This window comes from Pollicipes pollicipes, unplaced genomic scaffold, assembly GCF_011947565.3.
Source record: "Pollicipes pollicipes isolate AB1234 unplaced genomic scaffold, Ppol_2.1 Scaffold_6138;HRSCAF=7277_pilon_pilon_pilon, whole genome shotgun sequence".
NCBI classification, from domain to species: Eukaryota; Metazoa; Arthropoda; class Thecostraca; order Pollicipedomorpha; family Pollicipedidae; genus Pollicipes; species Pollicipes pollicipes.
In genome coordinates this window covers 4,601,188-4,625,484 of record NW_023596818.1, presented here as the reverse complement: position 1 = coordinate 4,625,484, position 24,297 = coordinate 4,601,188, and the positions used below count along the sequence as shown (strand labels likewise).

Below are 24,297 nucleotides of genomic sequence, written 5' to 3'. Positions count from 1 at the left end.
GCGACTGCGAACGGCAAAATGTACAAAACAGATAGAGTCTACTCTCAGATAAACGCATTTGAATCAGCTGATTCCATCGATAACTGCTCTAAAGAAATGGTTTGAACCATATACATACATTTACAACATGCATACAAAACGGCAGTCCATGCCGCATCCAAACGCGGATCTTACGGAAAGGCTCCGTAAGATCCGCTAACTGATCTATGGTTGAGATCCGCTGTAAAGAATTGGGGATGGCGCGCTCATCACTCCCATAACCAGGCAAGCAAAGCACCAACATTGGTCTGTCCATGTAAAGTGCGCTTTTTTGAAAATGTTCCCCTTCCCTTCTGATAAAACGCTGCTCCCAGTGCTGAGCCAGGGGTGCGAAACAAAGACGGGAGCGTGCTGTTGTCACGAGCCTACGGTATCCGGTTGTAAGGCTTGGACAGACTTCACGAAAGCGGGACTATTTGAAACGACACCCGAGTCTTACGTCACGTTGACCAGCAGCCCCTCCTCTTGTTATGCTTGGGCCACGCCATTACTCCCCGCTAAGGTCACAGCGCGTTTTGCTTATTGTGTTTTGGCCAGTGATGCAGTGACAAGGACTAGTTCTCAAAGGAAAGATCAGTGAGGATAGTTTCTTACTTAGCAAGGGAGAGGGGCGGGATCCAGCCCCCTGAACTTTGACAGAAAAAGTGGGCAAAATCCGAGGAGATAGCCGTTTTGTGCGCATTTTGTAGGCAGGTTTTGCCATTTTTTTTTCACTGCCCACATCCTTCATTTTGAGAAGCTACACCCCTGGTTATAGAGTCTAGAGAATGGGGGCAACTTCTTTGAAATACGTAGGAAGCAAAGACAAAATGTCAGCTACCTTACCTCGGAGCCAGTGACGCCCAGCTGTCGCTGAACATCGCGAGGATCGGTTCCAGAGAAGCAAACACAACAGACGCGGAAGAAACCGGCATTGCTGGCTTTATCGTTCCAACGCTACTGAATGCCCAATCATGCCCAAACGGTCGCCTGGATGTTCGGCAGCTGGTAGGAGTGTGCACCTCTCCTCACAGCGTATTCCTTGTCTAGAACCTTCCGGCATTTAGAACACCACTGCTAGTGTGCACCAGCGTCACTCCCCAGGGATTTGCAGTTTGTGACTTACCAAACCAATTTAGAAATGTTCGATACATGAGCTAGTGCACAACGCCACCAGTCCGACTCACACCGATTTCCGCGCCTCGTCATACTGCTCCGTCAGGAATGCTCCGTTCCAAACCCAGCTTCCAGATTCCGCCTCACATCACGTACCACGAAAGAAACCAACATCGACTCTCGGAACACATGTATTACCTTTTCAATGAGAGGGGAGCGGGTGCAATAGTTACATAAAACACGGCCACCACCGTCCTCCGGCCTAGTTGTACGTCATGTACTTGGGGGTGGCGCTGAACTTGGCGTACGACTTGATGACCTTGTTGACGGCGTCGAGGAAGTCCTTCTCGCTGGCCACCTTCCTGCGCGCCCTGATGGCGAACATGCCGGCCTCGGTGCAGACGGAGCGGATCTCGGCGCCTGGGGGATGGCACGTTCAGGTCAGCGTCCCGCAGCGAGACCGCGGGCGGCGGCCGGCCCGGCCCGGGGAACGGGCGGCCGGCCCGGGGAGCGGCAAGGGCGATAGCGGCGGGGGACAGCGGCCGATAAGAACGAGAGGGGCGGAAGTGGTCAGGCGAGGGTTCGTCCCAATGGTGGTTGGATGCCAGGAACTGTCCGGCCGATTCTATCAGCACCAATACTAGCGAGAACATGCCAGAAATCCATCCCCATCACGAACGCTCCGTGGGCGTTCGTTCGTCTGTGAGCACTCTTGCGTGGCCAACAGAAGATCGGATAATGGCAGCCTGAAGAAATCTCAGGTGTTTTCAGCTCCGTTGAACGGGCTACTAGTAACGTTGGACGAACGACTAGTAACAGTGCGGCCGTGTCGAAATATGGGTTGACGTGCCTGTCATGATTCACCATGAAAATACCTCATGATAGAGCAAAGTCAGTCTTGGGGACGCATCCTACCGCGACGCCCTCTCCGATTACATCAAACACCGCCCGTCCATTACGCAACGAAAGCCCAGCGAGGCAGGTTTTGGGCTGGGAGAGAGGTTTTACCAGCGCTGCCGCTTGGGGCAGAGGTTCCCACCTGTGCTGTTGGGGCAGAGCCGAGCCAGCAGTTCGTATCGGATGTCCTTCTCCACGGACATGGAGCGGGCGTGGATCTTGAAGATGTGCGTGCGGCCCTCGAGGTCGGGCAGGCCGAACTCGACCTTGCGGTCCAGCCGGCCCGGCCGCATCAGCGCCGGGTCAAGCGTGTCCGGCCGGTTAGTGGCCATCAGCACCTGGAAACCCAGGTCAGGTCGGGTCAGGTCAGATCACGTCAGATCAGAACCTGTTTTGATACCATTTTGATATGGGATTAACATGTCTGGCCGGTCGGCAGCCATCTGCACCTAATTCCATAGGTCAAGCGCGTCACGTAACATGTCAGGCAGGCCACAACTAGACCCAGATGTCAATCATTTATATCCAAGACTGCACTGACTGCTCAGGCTATTTTTCCAACCAAAGCATCATAAACCAATGTCTCATCCTGTTAATGTCAGGTAAGAACATCTAGTAAGCAGCATTAGTCTCATACACACAATTATTTCCAATCCTTTCTCACTTGCACCATGCCCAGTGGAGGGGGTGTGTCTTGATAATAACGCGCTAACCTTGATGTTACCACGCGGATCGAAGCCGTCCAGCTGGTTGATTAGTTCGAGCATGGTCCGCTGCACTTCATTGTCGCCACCGGCGCCGTCGTCGAACCGCGCACCGCCGATGGCGTCAATCTCATCGAAGAAGATCAAGCAGGCCTTCTTGGTGCGCGCCATCTCGAATAGCTCGCGCACCATCCGAGCACCCTGCGGACGCGAGCGGAGGCAATGACGCTTGCTGTGGACCCCACCACCAGTGGGCCACACTGGCGAGCTGGTGACCGTCCGGACCGTATCAGACGTGTCCGCCATACAGCTGATAGCTGCCATTCCACAGGACACGTGGAAGTTCAGACAACACACACACAAACGTGGAGATGCGTTTTCTACACTTTTTCCAGAGTACCTCACCACTACACTGTCACAATATTCACACACATGGTATGCGCCTCTCGCTAGTGACGTCATATATGTCAGGTCATTGACCTACTGTCTTATTTTATGTACAGTACAGCACCTGAAGGCATACTTTGTCACTGCCAATAAAAAACCGCCCATCATTTGCCAATCTTACGGATCATAACTGAATGTAAAGCTGGTAAGAAAGTGGAAAACCAAACTGCCACAATTCACACACTTTTGCACTATTTTTCGCATTTTAGAACTCACAATCCTGGTGACAAAACCAGTTTTAGCCTTCCCCACCAGAGCCCCCTTCCCCTCCAACACCGCGCCCACCTCGCCGACGTATTTCTGCACGAGCTCGGAGCCGATGACGCGGATGAAGCAGGCGTCGGTGCGGTTGGCCACGGCGCGCGCGCACAGCGTCTTGCCGGTGCCGGGCGGTCCGAACAGCAGCACGCCCTTGGGCGGCTCGATGCCCAGGTTGACGAACCGCTCCGGCTGTGGGTCGCGGCAGCCGTCAGAGGTGGCTGGTGGCGCTGGCCACACGGTCAGTGCTGTTTGTTTCGCAATGGAGATAATGGAACCGAGGATTAGAATCGCTAATGCACTCCCGCCCATTTACCTCCAGCGAAATTATTGTTTCCAGGCTGCTTTATGCTTCACCTCCAGCTAATTGACGAGGATGAGCATGATGTAAGTGATGTTGTTCCACAAGTTCTCTGTGTTCCCCTGTTCCACAAGTTCGCGCCCTCGCCATGCCCAACCCGCCCCCGGAGCCCCCGCTGTACTGACATGCAGCAGCGGCGTCTCCACCACCTCCCGCAGCTTGTCGATCTGCTCCTTGCAGCCGCCCACGTCGCTGTACGTCACGTCCGGCTTCTCCTCCACCTGCATCATGGTCACGGTCGGGTCGATCTTGGGCGGCAGCGGGATGTGGATCTGGTACTTGTTGCGGTCCACCCTGCCGACACGGCCAGCATCGTTAGTCAAAGCGAGACGAGCGGTAAAGGCAGAGTAGATAAACATCCATAGGATGATATTGCCACTGCTTAGCCATTACGGAAGAAGACACGACAGGTAGCGATTGCAGGGAGCAGCCATATCTCGATGCACCAATACAGAGCGAGCACGCTGGTGAAGTAGGGATGACTGGTGCGGTGGTTCAAGTAGCGGTCTCGTCTCGAAAGCTCATATTACACGCCATGGGCATGCCGTACCACCACGGCACGAGGCGGGTTCAAGTCTCACCGCAGACGTTCGTTTTTCTAAAAAGTCCGTGGATCGAACCATCGCTACTGGCACGCCCTTGTTTGCACGTTAACAATCATCACATATCGCGGAATATGTCTCGCCATTCCAAAACAAACTAATGCTTAAAAGCCGCCTCCCCAGCCCGGCGTGTCGTAGGGCCCGCAGCCCAGCCGGCATCCAAACTCTCCGCTGCCCCCTCCCCCCCTCCCCCCAGGCAGAAGTCAGGCACCACAGCCCGTGGCCGCCGCCCCCACCAGGCTGGTCACGTGACCACACCAGTCGGCCGTCCTCCACGCGTCCCGGTCTCTGACGACGGAGCACACGTCGCTCGCCGTCACTAACTCCATGGACGGTCGCTCACTCGCCCGCGAGAGCGAACTCCGCGCCACGGGAGGAGCCCGGGCTGGACTCCCGGCAGCGGGGCGGCCGCCGGGCGCTGACGCGCGCACGGCATCACAGCGTCCCGCGACCGTCTGCGCGTGACGAGGCGCGCCGAGCGTGACCAGCTTACCCCACCCGCATGCCCTCCTCGATGTCGGTGGGCGCCACCGAGTCGGCCAGGTCCACCACGAACTTGGCGAACTGCTTGACGTTGATGATGTAGCGCGGCTCGTCGCTGTCGGCGTTGATGATCTTGGTGCAGCGAGCCACCTGGGACGGGCCGCGCGCACGGGGTCACCACCGGGGTCAAGGTGGGGCAGAGCAGGGCCAAGGGGTCATGAAGAGACAGTTGGATGCAAGAGGTAGGGCAAGGGTCAGGGGGCAGTCGCCGAGGGGGATGATGCGCATCGGATGCTGGACAGCGGGACGAGCGGGCGTGGACCAGAGAGAACACAAGGAGTGATGGTATTGTGAAAGGCAGACCCAGCAGGGTGGGGGTGGTGCAGTGGAGGTTGGGGAACCAGCAGGGAGAAGCACTCCCAGGTGTCAAATAGCATAGCTTTCTTCATGCCACATATCTGATCAATTGGTGCAATGAGAGCCTAATCCTGATTCTAGTTTAATTTAATCTAGATCTGGATGAATCTTGATGTATACTCAAGGTTTAGACCACAGGAGTGCTACTGGATTTGAGTGCTAGTTGTTTTCACAGTTTTCCTTGAATATTCCAGGACTGCAAGTCATTTGTGACAAACCACAAGGTCAGAACCATGAGGCAGCATAACCTCACCTGACCATAAAACATCCCAAAACAGAATCAAACACAAGGTAAGATTCAGAGTACTATCACTGATGCTTTCACATCAAACAAGACCACTGCTGCACATAGCCTTTAGCAGGAAAGCCTCACACCACATCTGTAGCCACAGAGCCAATCATGTGTTGACAGCTGGCCTCACCTGAAGTGGCTGCTCACTCTGGAGGGTCTGCTTGTCAGCGGCCAGGTCCCAGAGGGCAGGCGCTGCCAGACCTGTGTCTGACTCCTTGATGCCGGTCAGCTCATTGACCCGCTTGCTGATGTCAGTGATGTCCCCCTCAATTGTCTTTATGGACTTGCTGTACTGGCCTTGGCCCTGATGGGTGGGAATAATGACTGTCATGTTAATATGTCAACAGCAGCTGTAACCAGGAGGTAGTTCCCATTCACTGGAAGAGTAAACAAGCATGAGCTAAATTTGGGAAGAAACCCATTTCTGTGTATTTTGGGAAGGTGCAGACATTATTCCTGCCATACCCTCACAGCTTCACTTGCAAAACCAGGCTACTAGCATGGTTTTGAAACAGCCTGGCTATATAATTGCGCCAGGATGCTTTCTTGCAGACACAATCAATAGTTTGTAGCAATATTTCTGGTACCATGAAGTGCTTCACTTTACACTCTGTAAACACAAGAGGGTTACCTACCAGACAGAGCTATGCCTCTATGAACCTGATTTTCAACATTTGTGTTTCATGGCATATTGCACATATTCTTGCATGGAACATCACACATGCAAAGGTATGCAGTGGCAAATGAATACTCACATATGACTTGAGCAGGGCAATGTCACCTTCATCCAATGCTGAAAGACAAAATATCCAATCAAAACATGGTCTTAATATCAAAATAATAATCAAAAGGTGCTTTTCTTTAAAAAAAGGGTTATTAAGGTGCTACCTTACTGTACCATGTACAAACACTAGACACCAAAACTGATCACCTATAAATATTGTATATTGACAAAGGAATAGTAGTAATTGATCATATTATGCATATAGAACAGGGCAAAACTCAATATATCTTGCCATATCTATTAACTATTAATCTGTCCATGCAAACAGCCTTGTATGCAAGGACAAACATAACAAATTTACTTACTTTTAAATTCCTTTTCTTCCTCTTCTGTTACATCTTTCACCTTGCGCATATCACCCCCAAGATGATCAGGCATGATTAATTGTGATGTGGGCTAGGCTATTAAATCTGCAGAAGAAAATAGGGAGTCAAATACCAACATTACAAAACAGCCAGATGGGATGCATCATGGTAAGCAGGGTGCCAGGTACAATTCTTGCAGAAAATTCATCCACTTCCCTGGATGCACATAAAATAGCACACCAAACCTTCATCATTGTGAAAAGTGTTGGTGGTCTATAATTACTTGAAATTACCTATACAGCATGATATTTGATAGAAACATTGAGCCTCAATGCACCGAAAATGGTAGTGACCATGCAACAGACTCTGAGCACCCTGACTGACAGCATAACATTCCCAGAGTGCTGCAGCAATGTCATTGCTACCCTGGATGTCTCTGGCGTGACACATATTTCCCGAAGTCTGGCATGAGAGCACTCCCTCCGCATCCAAGGCCCTTAATATTCAACATTGATAAATGCACACTGTAATCTATTGGTACCATCACTAAATACACATTTCAAGCGAACACCGCTCAATCTATGAAGGCAGGAGATCAAGATCGAGATATATCAGTGTTGCACCGGAAGCCTCACGATTCGTAAAAAGTTCTCACGTACACGAAAGGGCCATTTTCGATCATTACAGGCATAGGTAGGTACGTGAACAATGTCCTCACCAGTGTCTGCTACAAAACCGTTGGTTGAAATGAAGGAATAACTGCAAGCGCTCTCGCCGGGGCCGGTATATTTTCGTTTATTGTGATCCACTGCCCGCCTTCCCCTTGTCCTGCGGAGGTTTCTGTGTGTCATCCTGCGCCGTTTATGCCTTTCTGACCTGCAGTCATCAAGAGGGTTATCTTAGCCAGCTTGTGCCACAAGTGCCCATTTATTCTCCCAGAAGGCAAAACTATTACATAATAACAATTTAGATTCAATTAATGCTTTTTTCAATTCAAAGCTCAGTTCTCCATAGATTTTGTGAAATATCTAAAGCACGCTAGGGTCGATAGTCCACAATCGTTACAAGCATGGAGCGCCTGTAAACAAAGTATCTTTAAACGGCGAAGGTCACCACGCCTGGCAGAGCGGTCCCGAGGTACGTGCGTGTTTGTCCGCAGGTATAGGTGAGGCTCTTTGTTCGGTTACGGAAGGAACACTGTGGGTTGCTCCCACTGAATATGTGATATATCAAATGGGTAGTGATATCCAATGTGCCCTGAAGTGTTGAGGCCATGAGACCTATGAATGGTTTCGGAAACCGGCGTAGCTTTGTTAACCTCTTGTAAATAGCGTGTCTTCGCTACGTACTGGGTCGTCACATACCCTTTACGGCGCTGTTCGTATGTTTGTCTCCTTTCTTTGTCTTTTTTATGTGTGGATAATATGGCTTGCTTCCCCTGGTGGCAAATGCTCATTTTAGGGCTGATATTACAGTATTAGAGCCACATGCTTAATTCATAACATTCTCCGTTCCAGGAAGTTATTCTGCAAATAGGCACAGTTTACAAAGGGAAAAAGTCAGGTACCCAGAGCCTGAGATGGCTGAACCAGTTTATCAGATCATTTTGCTTGATATGTTTTTCAGATAGGAATGCACATATTTTAATATGCTGTGCAGGATTGGGTACTGCACAATTGCTGCACGACCATTGTTTAAGAAAATGCATTATCGTTGCATAAATGCTTAAGCTGTTTCATGGCTTGAGACCTTTTACATCCTTTCCTCATTTTGTGTTGTAGGCAGTCACAGTGTCAGTGTTTATTCAGATAACTTCCAGTACATCTGACACTGGTACTTTGCTTTTGATTTCTGCTGAAAACACAGCCCATTTTGAGGTACATTGGTGGTTTGCAGGTGTCTTCATCTGTCCTGGTAACTGATACCTGGCATGCATTAAAAAACAGTCAAAAATGGGTGGATCCATAGTTTGCACATGAAAGTGTGTTATTGACTGTGCACACACAGTCACATTGTTGATGCAATGCTCCATTTTTCTATTTAGAATATGCTATTCTCTGTCACTGTGAAGCTGTGCTATCAAGATCTGTGACATTGGTTCAATCCATAGTGTTAAGCTCTTGGTGAATTGGAAATCCTATGTTTTTGTATTAGTAATATGGAAATATCACATTGTAATGATTATTCAGTGTTTCAGAAATATTGGCCTGATCAGACAGCTTACATGCAAATAACTAATAATGTAATATGCTAGTTGCCCAGAATTAGGCTTGGTGCCACTTGAAACTGCATAAATTGCATGCAGTGGTTGTAAAACTGTTAAATTTGAAAATCATGGCAACTGTGCATGGTATGATGACCCAATTAAAAAATTGTTCAAAGTTCAGTTAATACTCACTTGGCCAGCAGGCTTGCTTGTAGTTGTGTACCAATTTCAGTTACCTGCCATCTATGGTTGCAACAAAATTCCACATGCAGAAAAGTTTCTTGGTTAGCATTTTCAGGTTCAAATTAGCCCATGTGGCTCATTCCATCTACTGATCATAACAGTCTAGTACTTGCCATATTTTGTGGAGTGTACCTTAAATATGACTTGGAGTATTTTTACAAGCAAGGCACCAGTACCCATATTTGGGTGTAAAAATTAACTGGCATTGTCTGTGAACCATGTTTGGGATTAAGAATACAGTGAAGGCTAGCTATAGTCTGTGATTGAATGGGACTGATATGGCTTATTTGCAATGATCTGTGTTTACAGTGATGGGAAAAAAGCAGTGTGCATTAAAACTCAAGGCAGGACTACAGTGGTCTAAGTTGAGTGGCACCAATGGAGCAGAAGTGTCTCTAATGACTTAAGTAGACAGTGAAACTGTATTTAACTTGTTGGGAGGAGATATGGACTCTGAGTCTACCATACAACTCTGAATATCTACCACAATGTAATTTCGTAAACCAGCCAAGTCATTGTCACAATCCTAGTTTGAAGATAACCCTGTTCAATTTTACAGTGAGAAACCAAGATGCGTTTGACGGTCACAACAGCCTCAGGGGAGCTGTACCAGCTGGATGTCAGCGATGACTTGGAACTGGAGAATTTGCGGGCCTTTGTACAGGTATGTGGCTGGTGGTACCATCAGAATTTGATGCCAGGTGGAGCATGCCAACTCTTGGGTGGTGGGAAGTAACTGAAGCCCATGGAGCAATCCTGTTAATCTGGTTTGTCAAACAATTATAGCAAAAAGATCATCAGTGGCTCCAGGCAGGGCCAGTGGATGGGAGAGGAGGGGGCAGTAGCCACCTACACCACTGGTGATGCCCCTGTATGTGACTTAGGCATCATCACTGTTCATGAGCTGACTGCCAATTCTTGATAACCACTGTTGAAAATGACATGCTTTTGAGACAGGCTTACAAGGAACCACCATTATGTCACATAGGTTATTCTTTCTAAGATATTTGACAAAAAAGATCACTGGACATCAGCTTTAGTTTTACACCAATTTCATGCCCCATTGAGATTTAGGCCACACAATAGCCAGCACCTAGTTTTTTTTTAAGCTACATGCTTAAGAGCTTGCAATAACTGAGGGTTTGTTCTATATATTTTGTTTTACCAATCACTGGCTCTTTTTGTGCTACAATATACTGTCAGGTTATGAGTTAAGGGGGTTTTGTAGGAGGCTGGCACCATTTCCTTTTGTGTATTTATGTGGACAGTGATGCAAGTGAAGAAGCAGTGCATTGTGACAGCATATGCAGCCTGGTGCTTCATTGGATTGGACATTTCATTTCATTTATGCAATGTTGATGGAAAAAGATATTCGGAAAATGTCTCTGAGAATTTATTTTTTAGATTGAATATTCGAGCATGTTTGGTTTGCAAGATAGAACGATCCACAATGCAAATGTTGCTTGCCCGCCATGCAGGTGGAAGCCAACATCGCCCTGGAGGGGATGCAGCTCGTGCACGAGGGACGGCGCCTGACCGACGACAAGAAGACGCTGAAGGACCTCGGCATCCGGGAGAACGATGTCCTGTTTGTAGACGCGCCCCGGGTGCGGGCCACGCAGCCGTCGGTCGCCGAACAGCGTGAGTAGCCGGCGTCACTGGCGAATCGAATTGACTTAACATCGTAGGTAGAAAAACGGCGTGTGTGGGTTTTAGTCTTCCAAGATTTAGTCTAGACCTTTTGATTCGATGGATTTTCAGGATAACGGCCGGGCTTTTCAGTGGTTGTTATGCGAGCCCGACCCTACCGCTCCGAACGTTGAATTTCTTGCCAGTGGCACAGTTTTTGGAAACAGTGACGTGCTGAAAACCTTAGCACGTTCAGTCCTGCCCTCTGACGTCATCTGGCATTTGGCGCAGTCACTCCCAGCGACCACAGGCCATTCCAGTCAGGATCGGCCGGTCAAGTAGAGACTAGTCACGTCATCTGACATTTGGCGCAGCCACTCCCAGCGACCTCAGGCCATCTTAGTTGAGACCGGCGAGTCAGGTAGGGACCAGTCAGAGTGCTCTCGACCCGACTCTCGACTCGAACCCACCCAGGCACGAGCTGCTTAATGGCGAAACGGTGTCTCACCACACGCTTGGCTGAGGTGAAGCATAGGGCGAAGGTGAACTAAACGCGCTCGATATACCTTCCTGGCTGTGATCACTCCGCTGGAATTTTCTAATACATTGCATGGTATGGTCGTCATGAGCAAGTTTAGAGTTGTAAAGCCGCTTGGGAACCATGACCTGACAGGCGTGCGCTGACCGCGACGGGACAAGATCACGATGCATCACTTCCGCCACGCACATGCGTGGGCTTCTTCTCGTCATTACCCGTTCTTTGAAGAAGGGAGACCATAATGCCCACGCTGGGGCGAGACGTTGACAGAACGCCTTGTCCTCCTGACACGTTAGCGCTCCTTTGTAGAACTCACCCGGCCATGATCGATCGTATCAGTCTGGGGCCTTTTGCAATGTTTTCGAAGTGCATTCAGTACTCAAACCAGGCGGCATATTTGTCATCGACGCGTAATTATCACCTGTACGCTCGTTAGTGATTGGGCGAGTAGGTGTTACGTTGCATGGTTTTTCGTGCGTAGTATTGTAATGTGGAGCGACCCTTAGCTCTTAACGTACCTTGCCAGCACTGAAATTCTGACAGCTGCTAACTCGATACCCAACGGCGGTACAGCGTATGGTAATCGCGTTTTAATGGGGCCTATTTATTTTACATCTGCTTGTGACGATTCGTACGTGGTACGATTATTCGTTACGTCCTTGCATTGAATGACTGCCAGTAATCTGTTTGTCCTCTTCTATCCCGTTTGTTGGAATACGGCATTCCCTATGAGACTTATGCCCACACATCAAACATCAGGATCGGCCCCACGAACAGGCCACTCAAAGGTGCCGTTGACCCCACGTGACGCCGCCTGACCTCTCGTGACCCCGGCAGTGGCGCAGATCGACTTCGGCAGCATCCGCGTGCCGCCGGTGCCGGCGCCGGGCGGGCGGCCGGCGGCGCCGGCGCGCGAGGACGACCCCTCCTTCATCCGCGAGATGTTCCTGGCCAACCCGGACCAGCTGGCCATGCTGAAGCAGAACAACCCGCGCCTGGCTGAGGCTCTGCTCAGCGGCGATGTTGGTCAGTGCAGCCTGGAGGCGGGTTATGACTGCGGCGCAGCGCTCCGGTAGGCATGCGCACAGCTTTGTAGCTCGTTGGGTTGGGGGATAATGCCCCTCCCCTCATTCTCATTGTTTGCGTTGTTCCGTCACCTAAAGGGGGCCCAAGCCACCATGTTCAGAAGAGTTTGCAAGCTTTACGTTCTAAAAATGTTCTACATAAATATGAACATGTTTTATGTTCCGAGAAGATAATGTCATGCATAAGCCGCAACACTGCATTCGGGGTGTTTGTCAACGCGATAGGTGCTCAGAGTCATCCGAGCGTCCTATGGACGATATTGGACGAAGGTGCTCTTCATCGGGCCTTTTTGCGACATTTGTGCGTGTTGCTCACCGCACGCTCGCGCAGTGCAGACTGTCCGGAGCGCCTTGTGACCCGTGCCTTCCCGGCACGTGCGTCGCAGATCAGTTCGCGGCGGTGCTGCGCGAGCAGCAGGAGGCCCGCTCGGAGCGCGAGCGAATGCGGCTGCGCATGCTGAATGCCGACCCCTTCGACGTGGAGGCGCAGCGCCTGATGGCCGAGGAGATCAAGCAGAAGAACATCGACGCCAACATGGAGGCGGCCATGGAGCACAACCCCGAAAGCTTCGGGTCGGTCATCATGCTCTACATCAACTGCACCGTCAACGGACACCCGGTCAAGGCTTTCATCGATTCAGGTGGGGGCGAGACCGGAGAGGACAGAACTGATGGAGACATTCAGGTGTGGGGATGGGGGGAGACCGGAGAGAAGGGGAGAACTGATGGAGACATTCAGGTGGGGGCGAGACTCGAGAGGAGGGGAGAACTGATGGAGACATTCAGGTGGGGGTGAGACTTGAGGGGGGGGGGAGAACTGATAGGGGTAGAGAACTTAACTCAGACTTGGCTGTAACCTGAAAGCTCTTATTTGTGACGGGTCGGTGGGAGGAATCTCTTTCTAAGGGAAACAGAGGAGGAATTCAGAGCCTTCTTTGCGAACGAACACTGTTTGTTGGTGACGTGCTAAGAGTGCTTGTTAGTGGTTATTTTTCACTTTGGATAGCCGCGAGTTCACTTTGGCTGCGTCCTTGCACGCTCTGGATGTGCTTGGTAGAGTTGGATTGCTGAAGGTGGATGTTGGTTTGGGTATTTTGACTGCCGCTTCACCGCTTGACCCTGTTCCCTGGGTGACTGTTCAATGTCCGTCGAACACCTGCGCCAATCACTCCCGCCAAACGTTATTATCGTCTGCCTGCCAACTCAGGCTGTCTGTCAATCCTGGATGTCTGGCAACTCCCGGCTGTCAGTCAACTCCCTCTGGCTGTCAGCTCCCAGCTGTCAGTCAACTCCCGGCTGTCAGTCAACTCGCAGTTGTCTGTCAACTCCCGGCTGTCAGTCAGCTCCCGGCTGTCAGTCAACTCCCGGCTGTCAGTCAACTCCCGGCTGTCAGTCAACTCCCGCTGGCTGTCAGCTCCTGGCTGTCAGTCAACTCCTGGCTGTCAGTCAACTCCTGGATGTCAGTCAACTCCCGGCTGTGCAGTCAACTTCCGGCTGTCAGTCAACTCCCGGCTGTCAGTCAACTCCCGGCTGTCTGCCAGCTCCCGGCTGAGGCCGGCCGGTCGGTATCCCCGTCACCGGCCAACGCCGCGTCAGTGGCGACCGTCCCCAGCGCTGCCGCGTGACCCACGCTCCCGGCTCCAGGCGCGCAGACGACCATCATGTCGGCGGCGTGCGCCGAGCGGTGCCACATCATGCGCCTGGTGGACACGCGCTGGAGCGGCATCGCCAAGGGCGTCGGCACGCAGCGCATCCTGGGCCGCGTGCACATGGGCCAGATCCAGATCGAGGACGTGTTCCTCACGTCGTCGTTCTCGATCCTCGAGGAGCAGCCCATGGACATGCTGCTCGGACTGGACATGCTGAAGCGGCATCAGGTGAAGGGTGGGGGTGATGCTGCCGCCGGGGCCAGCTTCCGTTGTCGTTTGGATGTGTTGTTCGAGCATAGACGATGACCATGACGTTGCTGGGTGTTGCTTGATTTGGCTGTACACGCGAGGGTAACGACTGTGAGGGTAAGGCTGATGCCTGGTTATAGGGATATGCTAACGAGGAAGCAATCACTTAGATGAAGAACCTTCTGGAAGCAATACCAAAACTTGCGTCCTTTATCATGTAATTCGCCACATTATGATCAATACGCTTGCAACATTTTTGTCGTCGAAAATATTGCATGTTGTGCTGCCAGTGGCCGTTTCGGGCCCCTGCCGCTTCCAGCAAATTCCATCGAGCACTTCAACCTTGATCCCACATGACCCGTACACCTCTCGTCGGCAGTGCGTGATTGACCTGAAGAACAACGTGCTGCACATCGGCACCACGTCCAGCAGTACCCCCTTCCTGCCGGAGTCGGAGCTGCCAGCCTGCGCCCGCCTCAGTAACAGGTCAGCTGCGGCCGCCACTCCGCGGCGCACTCGAGACGCGCCGCAGTGCGCGGGTCGTGTATAACAGTTCCCTTGTGCAGGGTCACATGGCAGAATGCAGGTGTCTTAAGCCCCGCAGGCATGCTGAGCTACATGCTTGCGAGCTGCGAGCAGAGAACGTGTCTACAGTTATTTACTCGACTGTTTTAAAAGATCATTGGGTGCTGGCGGTGAGGAATGCCCATCAAGGTTTTAGGTGCGCCGAGGTGCTCATTTGCGTCAGCGCTCCGCACTGCGCCGTGCCTCTCGCCGCTCCGGGCCCCGGCGATACCGCCCCACCCGCCTGACGCCACCCGCTGCGACGCAGGACGGAGGAAGAGGCGACGGCCGACTCTGTGCGTGACGCGGAGGACGCAGACTTGGCGCGCGCCCTGCAGGAGAGCGCCAGCGCCGCTTCAGCCGCCGCGGCCGCCGGCCCAAGCCCGACCGCTACCGCTGCCGCTGCCGCCGCTGCCGCCGCGTCTGTGGCGGGTACGGTCTTCCCGCGTGCAGGGATGGGCGCGGCAGGGCTGCACGGTCGGGTCGGGCCGTTTAGACGTGTGCATTTTGAGGGACTGGTAGAACAATGGCGTGTTGTGGCAGACTTGATGGTACTTTGCAGCACAAAACGCTTGTTGGTGATGCCAGAAATCAACCGTAGACATCTCTAAGTGGTATGTGTACCAGCCGACCCATGGCTCAGCGCTTCTGAGTTTCCATTGATTGGTTTCCCATTCGCGTCCGCTGCAGCGCAAGCGCCTGCTGCAGCGGCGTCTGCTGCAGCGCGAGCGCGTGCTGCAGCGGCGTCTTCCGCCACTGCCGCACCCTCCGGGGAGTCCTCGGGCGCCTCGCTCTCCGTCCAGCCATCCGACAGGTTCACCGAGAGGGACGTGCAGATGATCATCAACGCCGGCTTCCTCCGGTCTCAGGTGGGCGGGGCACGCCCTCGGCCGGGGCAGTCGAAGGCGCGGGCCTGGGGTGCTGGTGTGTGCCGCCGCCGGAGTTGGCCAGCTGTTGTCTGGGTAGTTCTGTCTCGCGTGCTGAGCGGCCGGTAACTTGTGAGCACGCGCGCGGCAGATTGAGATGATTGTTTTCGTTGGGGCTCCTGCACGGTGTTGCCAGGATCTGAAGTAGCAAGCGTCACTTGGTTCGATCACGAATTGCCCAATGCAAACGCTGGTGAAGGTGTAATGGATGTAACGCGACATGTGTTGTGATTGGTGGAAGCCCTGCCCACCTCGAGGCAGGCATCGACGTTCCCAGCCGTTATTTAAGTCGTTAGCTGGTGGTAGTTTGCGGTGTAAAGCGCGTCGGCGTCGAGACCATTTTGCACTGACATGTCTGTTGCGCAATAGTTATTTGGGTCGGCGAACGCCCACACGTACCACTTTTCCAGCTATGACGGCCAGACGTGCCATGGTTGGGCATAACCCTTTGTCTTGGTTTGTATCTCACCTGTCCGTGATAGAACTAGAACCGGTTGGACGGAAACCTTGGATACCTATCAATGGCGTGCCCTAGTTTACCACGTTCCCTGGTCATTGCAGGCGTTCGAAGAGCTGAGGAGGTGCGGCGGTGACAGCACGAAGGCGGTGGCGGCGCTGTTCGCGCGCTCATTCAAGCTGCCCAAGATGTGATCTCCGGCGTCGACGCGACCGCGCCGGCCCGCTCGTGCTGTAGACCAGCCCCGCGCCACCGACGACACGCAGGCGGCGTGCTCGAACTCATTTCTGGTTCATGTGTGCAATCTCCAATCCGAGAGACTCGCTTCATGGATGCTTCGTGTCCTGACTTTGGCAGCGGTGGGCGCTGTTCTTGCGGGTCAACATGTGAACAGTGCCTGTAGTGTGTGTGGGTGTGGGTGACCTCACATACACACGGGTGCAGCTGTACAGTTCTGAGGCACTGTCCTTGTGACCTCACACAAACAGCGTGAACCACCTGCTGATACGTGGGGGCTCGTCGCAGGGTTCGAACACCATCAGAAACTATATGACTTCACCACATTGTCAACCACTGGTGTGTCCTTGGTGGCACTTCCAGCTTATGTTGTGACTGAGCATGCTGTCTCATGAGGAGGACTGATGTAAAATTGCCATGTCTCGTTTTAGCAGTTGGTTTTATTGGCAAGGACTAACATTTATGGTATATATTTGCGAGTTTTGCTGTGAACTGTGTAGTTCTCTGCAGATGAAATGTGCAAATTGTAACACAGTACTTTTGCATTTTATGATACAGTACTGCAATACACCACCAAACAAACTTGCTTGGTTGACTCATTATATGGTGTGAAGTGCAGCTTTTAACCTGTGACAAGAAAACATGTTGGGCTGTAGAGACTCTCCATTGGGGTGGTAGGTCAGGCATCATGAGCCATTGCGGTCAAGCACCCAGAGAACATACAAAGCTTTGTTGATGCTTCATCATGTGGTACATCAGGTACATGCATTTTAATTCACCTTACTTTATACTGCCCCAGATACTGTTTCCATCTAAAACAAGATGTTTCCTGCGCTGCTCTCTGTTCTCAGCGACCAGGATCATGTTTGTTGTTGAGAAGTACTCATATTGCATGGTAATTACAAGATTCAATGTTCCCATAACAATGGGGGTTGGACAACATTTTTGTAATGAAGCAAGCGTGCATACATACTCAACGTGAATGGTCATCTTATGGTTGCATAACAATGATGACTACAGCTTCACCACTTTGAAATTAAAGTTTTGAGGTCTCCTTCATAGTTCATACAGAAACACCCACCCAAAAACACATAAAAGTCTCTCAAAACTGATCCATTCTTAGGATGACTGTCGATCTCAGGATCTGAATGAAAAAAATACGCAGTCCAGAATCGAGGGAGGACTGGCTTAGATGACTCTTAGGCCCTAGAAAGCAGGCATTTTCGCTATTATTATTTCTATTGTTACTATTTATTACTACTATTTCTATCATTACTATTTTTAACATTTCGTATTACTTTTGACTGTTTTCCTCTTCAGTGCCATTTTACTCTTGCCACTGGCATGGGAGATTCTTGCAAACATTGCGTGCAGAATTTCAGGTAAATCTGAGAGGTCCGCCGAATCCCGAACATGGACCCGAATATGTATGCAAGTTGTGGTGTCCCGATGTCTCGCCTCCGGCTCACTTGTACACACGGTACGTCCAAAGTCACTTCTGTATTTGACACTCGCCACAGGCACTCATCACAGTCCGTCCCGCCGGCACGTTCGCCCTCTCGCCGACGGCCCCCAGAACCCCCTGCTTGTTACTACCTCCGGACCCCCACGGCTGCGTCCCTCGCACGGGGTGCGTGGGAGAATGGGAACACGAGCGCCTCTAAACGGCGCTTGCCAGACTACGCAAACATTCACTGGCTAACACAGGGGTGTTCTCTGACACCTTACACTCCACTCTTCTAAAAAAGAATACCCTCATACTGAAATTACTAATTCATGACATAATAAACAAATCCATGGCATCATGAACAAATATCTCACGAACATAACTTAACGTGCACAGAAAGAAAGGCCCTTAACCCATATTCGTCACGTCATTGTAACTAACCTACACAACATAGCAACGCAACACAAACGCACAATAAATCGTTGTTATGCACCCAGCTATCGCAGTCACGCGTTACGTCGATCTGGAGACCGTTTGACTAGCGCGCTCCGCTGTTCGCGATGACCTTTCGAAGATGGTTGTCCTACAGACACTGGGATCCGGGACCTGGGCGCACTCGAATGGGGACTCGGACTAGGTAGTCATTCGTTGGGTGGCGCCAGGCCACGGAGGGACAGTGGTGACGTGGGCCGCGGGATACGTGACCTGCAAGCCGGGATAGGGCACGGGGTCGGTATCGCTGCTATCGCCGGTTCGTCAGGCGGTTCAGCCGCGGCCTGAGATGGAGCGAGATTCGCGGCCTCAGCCTCCTCAGGCGGACACCCAGGCACGTCAGTCCTTTGCGTCACTGGCAGACGCAGTAATGGTGCTGCTGGTTCAGCCGGTACAGCTGTATGTTGTCCGTCTGTGGACATCGGTACGGCTGGTGCTGGTGTGACTGTGCCGTCTGGTCCAGGCACCTGGTCCTGCGACTGTGCCGTTTGTGCGGCGCCGCAGCCGGCGCAGTCCGGCGTGTGGGTGTTTCCGACGGCGACCGTCGTTCTGCAGGGTCACCGCTACGTGGCTTCAACCGATTGCAGTGGACCAACAGTTTCCTGCGCCTGCCGCCGCACAGCTGAACTGAATTAACTACCGCATTCATTAAGCTGAATGCGGTAGCTCAGCTCACCTGTTTGAGCTAGCACCACCGCCGGTCTCCAGGGCCGAACAAACTTGTGATACTCGCCTCGTGCGGGCACCTTCCGGAACAGGTACACCGCATCACCCGCCTGGTAGCGGAACACTTCTAACTTGCGGCCGTGCAGATCTCAGTTTGCCGCGATGGTCGCCTCTGTACGTTGTCGCGCAAAGTTATGCGCTTTCAGCAGTCCCAGGTGGAAGTGATCCACGTGGACCGAGAGCGTCTCATGTTCTGTTTTAGCGGTCGCTGGGGGCCAGATGCTAGCCTCGGCCGGCAGTCGCGGCTCTCTCCCCATCATTAGGAGATACGGGCTGGAGCCTGTGCCTGACCTGACTCAGCAAGTGAGACTAGCCGCAGAGTTACGCATTCATTTTAGCTGCATTTTTGCCAAATGATTATTAAGATCAACTGGCATTCCTGTCAGTTTATAGAACTGCGGACCATGGCGAGCTTGATTATTTTTTACCGCCAGGATGCCGGTGCGGAACCTACGACTTATTATGTGCAGGGACGGAATAGTTATTTTAATATGGTAGCCACAAAATAACTACCATAACGAAGCGTGTGAGTCAAAAGTGAAGTAGCATGTGTAGGGGCAAGGCTATCTAACGTGTAGGGGCTTGAATATGTGAAACATCGTACTTGATGAATTGAGCTAAATTGTAAATATAATAAAATTGGCCCCTCAATAACATTGTTTGACTGTGTGGCAGAAAATGTGTATGGGTTTGAGGGTGTAGCCTCGCCGGCTGTGTGAAATTGGCGCCCTGGCATTCCCTGGTAGTACTAAAATTCACCAGGAGATTGCATCGGCAATGCTGGATTTGTGTTGATGCAAGTTCCGTTATGAGCTCATATTTTTGCCCTTTTTGTGATGTACTTGCAAATTTGTCTGAGTTTAAATGGTTTATTTTATGTTCACAATACCACATGGTGTTATTCTTAAGCTATTTCATTATAGTTGTTATTTCTGTTTTATCTAGCACCGATATCTGGCTTCTTGCATTATGTGACACAAAACATAATTTTTGTACAGATCATGTACTGCCTATATAACATTGAGCCAGAGCTGCTCAGGGTTTATTATATCTGTATTTGAATATGTGGGTGGACACCAGGCAGATATGAACAGCTTAATGATGGAAACATTTATACCCTTATTGGCCATCAATGCTCCATGGCTAATCAGATGACAGTATTTGGATGGTGCTCCTGTGACATTGTGCCTGCCTGAATGACCTGGAAGTAGTCTCCATGAAACAGCCTGCATATCTTCATGGGCATGATTGCACCCCCAGCTTAGGTTTCACTGTCCATTACCCCTCTTTTGACCTGTGGTAAAATCAGCCAATCCTTAAAACTTCAAGCATGATGGTGGGCCAGGCAGGTCAGATGTCTATGTTCAGGGTCAAAGGGTCAATTAATGCCAGTGAATATGTGTGGAGACCTCCAGAGAGCCAGGATTATGGTGACATGAATTCAGATGTACATTCTGGACACCATGTCGGATGCATGCTAGAATGCTGCTTTTCTTCCATGTGCTTTTTGGCAGTGTAGGCTCAGATTAAGTTACAGGCTGCCATGACCATATTTAGGAAGTATCACCTGTTCATTGCACAACTGCTTGGCTCTACTTTGTCATGATCCCCACATTTGTCTCAGATATCTCATACTGTTTGATCTGCAAACATTTTATGTATGACTATCTGTATCCATACAGGTATAGATACAAAAAGCTTTGCATGAGGTTCTGAAAACCAGGGAGCTAGAAGTACACCATGCCAGTGGATAGCAAAAGGAATCCAAGGCCAGAGAGTTCCCAGCCTTATTCGGAGTTCTGTGACCCAGAAGAGGAACCATCTCCAGGGGCTGGTGGTGTGAGGTTGAATGGAAGAAAAGATGATGAGCTGAGACCCATATGTGAGTACAACCTTACCTGTCACATTATGGCACATGTGCCAGCTCACAGGAGGACAATAGTGAGAGTGGTGGAAAGCACCACCATCCTGGCTAAGTGTATGCATAAAATGAATCTGAAAGTGCTGGAATCAGCTGAGATAGGGGGAAAGATCTAGCAATGAATGAGGAGATGAACATGCAGGGTACACTGGTTGTCAGATGGGTACCATCAGACATCTATAAATAGGTGAAGGATGGGAGGGGGGGGGGGGGGGGTAAATGACAGAGCCAGGTGAAGGCTATCCCAGTGTTTGACATTAGTGCCTACCAGTACTAAACATGATAGTTTGTTCAAAAAACCAAATAACCTATTCTAAGCAAGAAAAATGCAGAAATATAATTTTGCATGGACACAATCACAAATATTGTGCATATTGTTGTGGTGTGTAGTGTTGTGCCTATGTCATTTTCTTCAATCAAGCGATTCAATCCGGTCAAACACTTAACTGTGTCAATGCTTGTATGTGACTGATACGCCGCCCCCTCTTTTCACAGACCTGCGCCTGGGCACGACGCTGCACGCGCAGGGCTCGTGCTACCTGGAGATGGGCGCCACCAAGGTGACGGCGGCCGTGTACGGGCCGCGCGAGGTGGCGCGCCGCTCTGAGTTCAGCACCACCGGCCAGCTGAGCTGCGAGCTCAAGTTCGCGCCGTTCTCGTGCCGCCGCCGGCGCGGCTACATCCCCGACAACCAGGAGCGAGAGCTGAGCCAGACGCTGCGCACGGCCGTCGAGCCCGCCGTCTGTCTGGTGGGTGGTCGGTCCCGGATCACCATGCTCTGTGTGGTGTGTGGTCCCGCATGACCATACTCTGTCTGTTGGGTGGCCCCAGATGATGATGCTCTGTCTGCTGGGTGGTCCTGCATGGTGATGCTCTGTCTGCTGGGCGGTCCCAGATGGTGGTGCTCTGTCTGCTGGGCGGTCCTGGATGGTGATGCTCTGTCTGGTGGGTGGTCCTGGATCATGATGCTCTGTCTGCTGGGCAGTCCTGGGTGGTGATGCTCTGTCTGGGTGGTCCCAGATGATGATGCTCTGTCTGCTGGGCAGTCCCAGATGGTGATGATCTATCTGCTGGGTGGTGCTGGATGATGATGCTCCCTGGTGGGTGGGTGATCCCGGATTACCAGGCTCTGTCTGGCGGGTGGTCGGCCCCTGGTGATGATGCTCTGTCTGGTGTGTGGTCCCACATGACCAGGCTCTGTCTGGCGGGTGGTCAGTCCCGGGTGACGATGCTCTGTCTGGTGTGTGGTCCCGCATGACCAGGCTCTGTCTGGCGGGTGGTCAGTCCCGGGTGATGATGCTCTGTCTGGTGTGTGGTCCCGCATGGCCATGCTCTGTCTGGTGGTGGTTCCGGATGATGATGCTCTGTCTGATGCGTGGTCTCGGAGGCTGAGACTCAGTCGAGTGGTCCTGGAGGTAACGATCCTGCAAACTGACGGCAGTCACTTCCGCCACTGTTGGGTATTACGACGCATGACAGACCAGCCAGCTGGCTGCCTGACCGCTTCCGTCGCCTCCCCGTGCTGGCGCGGACCTGTAACCGCGCCCCGCTCCGCCGGCAGCACGAGTTCCCCAAGTCGAACGTGGACGTGTTCGTGTACGTGCTGCAGGACGACGGCGGCGCGCTGGCGGCGGCCGTCGTGGCCGTCAGCGCCGCCCTGGCCGACGCCAGCGTGCCCATGTATGACCTGGTGGCCGCCGCAGCCCTGGTGAGTCCGCGCCGGCCGGCTCGCGGTGGTGCGCGCCGCGGCCGGGCGCGGGTGCCCCTGACGGCGGTGGGGTGATAAAGGTGACGGTGATTTGGGTTTGTGGGCGCACCGACTGCTTTAGTGACATGGCGGTGATTGGATTGTGGTGCCGATTGACTGAATTTGGACGTGTTGGTAAATGTGTTGGATGAAGCAAGGTATCTCTGCATTGGTATCTAGTAGCTTGTAATGTACAAAATTGTTGGACAGAATGCTCGCGTGATACGCAAACCGACCCTTTCGTCTGGACGAGCATAAGAAAAACATTGCGGACAAATAAGATTATAGAATATGACCTAGTGGTGATTATAGATAGAAATACAATTATAGAATATGACCTTTGCGAATCTTAGAACCCAGTCGTCAAATATCGTAGGACCTTTGGATCAAAGGGAGGAAACCTGATAATAAAAAAGCCCTTTCGCCAAGCGATTACGGATTGGAGGGAGTGCATTCATTGGATACGTGCCGTGCGTGCTGGCGTGACCCGGAGCGCCGCCTTGCCTCAGCGGCACACGGCCGGCCGTGACCTGCTGGACCCGGACAGCGGCGAGCTGGCACCCCGCACGGCCGCCGAGCCTAGCGCCGAGCACGGAGACGTCACCGTCGGCTACATGCCGCAGCTGCAGCAGGTGCGGCCGGGCCGGACGGTCCGGTGGGATGGGGCTGAACTGCGTGCAACGGCAGTGTGGTTGGTACCGATCTGGCGCCATATCTACAGGCGTTGGAACTGACGCATCCTTGGTTGACGTTCGAAAGAAGTGAAAAGCGGCGATTGGACGTACATCTTTTAGCGCTTGAGTCTCAGTAAGATGTTTTCGTAGTATACCGCCAGGTACCTGGTACGTGTCACATTTCTGTGCAGCTTGCCACTGTTCGCCCCCGCAGGCTCTCCACCGTCTCTTTAGCTGCAAGAGATGCGACTCTCTCACGTCGGAGTGTACTCGCGAACGGCGTGTGTGTCGTGCCTTCACGTGTACACGCAGACGTCATGTCTTTGCTTCCGCATGCAACGTGCCCGCCTCCCACAGGCAGCGTCTCTGCACCCGCTGGTGGCGTGTCTCCGCACCCGCCGTTGACGTGTCCGCGCACCCTCAGGCGGCGTGTCCTCGTGCCCGCAGGTCACGTGCCTGTACTCGGAGGGCGTGATGTCCGTGGACGCCCTGGACAAGTCGGTGGGCGCGCTCACCGCCGCCTGCCAGCGGGTGTACGGCGTCATCCGCGAGCGCCTTCTGCGCAAGGCACGCCACGTCGTCAACGGCAACACGTGACGCCGTTGCAGTACGTTGGATGCTCTTGCCTTGGGTAGTGTCGCTACCTCGTCGGGGTGCTGGCGTGGCGTCTCGCGCTTTTTGTATGGGGGCGTGAGTTGTACGTGATTCGGAGATGGATCTCCCAGCGCCTCCATTCGGCCGTCGCATTGTCATACACCAATAAACCATCGACATCTTATTTGCAAGCACGGGCCTGATGGGCGTGAGTTGCTGCGGCGAGACG

General features: G+C 52.3%; 3 protein-coding genes across 7 annotated transcripts; 2 read left to right on the top strand and 1 right to left on the bottom strand.

Moving 5' to 3' along the window:
- Positions 1–1,307: 1,307 nt before the first annotated feature.
- Positions 1,308–7,537, bottom strand: LOC119106258 (26S proteasome regulatory subunit 7). Its single transcript, XM_037229868.1, has 10 exons — positions 7,403–7,537; positions 6,685–6,789; positions 6,351–6,388; positions 5,726–5,899; positions 4,897–5,036; positions 3,927–4,095; positions 3,468–3,632; positions 2,745–2,936; positions 2,174–2,369; positions 1,308–1,554 (listed from the first exon to the last, which is right to left on the bottom strand). Exons 2-10 carry the CDS (start codon positions 6,755–6,757, stop codon positions 1,397–1,399), a joined length of 1,305 nt encoding a protein of 434 aa, XP_037085763.1. The 5' UTR covers positions 6,758–6,789; positions 7,403–7,537; the 3' UTR covers positions 1,308–1,396.
- A 220-nt stretch (positions 7,538–7,757) lies between these two features.
- rngo (DNA damage inducible 1 homolog rngo) lies at positions 7,758–17,044 on the top strand. 5 transcript variants are annotated; one of them, XM_037230021.1, is made up of 10 exons: positions 7,758–7,821; positions 9,693–9,797; positions 10,612–10,774; positions 12,138–12,326; positions 12,772–13,026; positions 14,030–14,262; positions 14,663–14,769; positions 15,116–15,279; positions 15,538–15,716; positions 16,335–17,044. In XM_037230021.1, exons 2-10 carry the CDS (start codon positions 9,705–9,707, stop codon positions 16,422–16,424), a joined length of 1,473 nt encoding a protein of 490 aa, XP_037085916.1. In that variant the 5' UTR covers positions 7,758–7,821; positions 9,693–9,704; the 3' UTR covers positions 16,425–17,044. The 5 variants fall into 5 exon arrangements, with proteins under 5 accessions (XP_037085916.1, XP_037085917.1, XP_037085918.1 ...); XM_037230022.1 differs by having other exon boundaries at positions 7,808–7,849; XM_037230023.1 differs by having other exon boundaries at positions 7,821–7,843.
- Positions 17,045–19,711: 2,667 nt separating this feature from the next.
- LOC119105994 (exosome complex component MTR3) lies at positions 19,712–24,252 on the top strand. Its single transcript, XM_037229589.1, has 6 exons — positions 19,712–19,756; positions 20,815–21,014; positions 21,549–21,802; positions 22,615–22,761; positions 23,310–23,432; positions 23,922–24,252. Exons 2-6 carry the CDS (start codon positions 20,873–20,875, stop codon positions 24,069–24,071), a joined length of 816 nt encoding a protein of 271 aa, XP_037085484.1. The 5' UTR covers positions 19,712–19,756; positions 20,815–20,872; the 3' UTR covers positions 24,072–24,252.
- Positions 24,253–24,297: the final 45 nt, after the last annotated feature.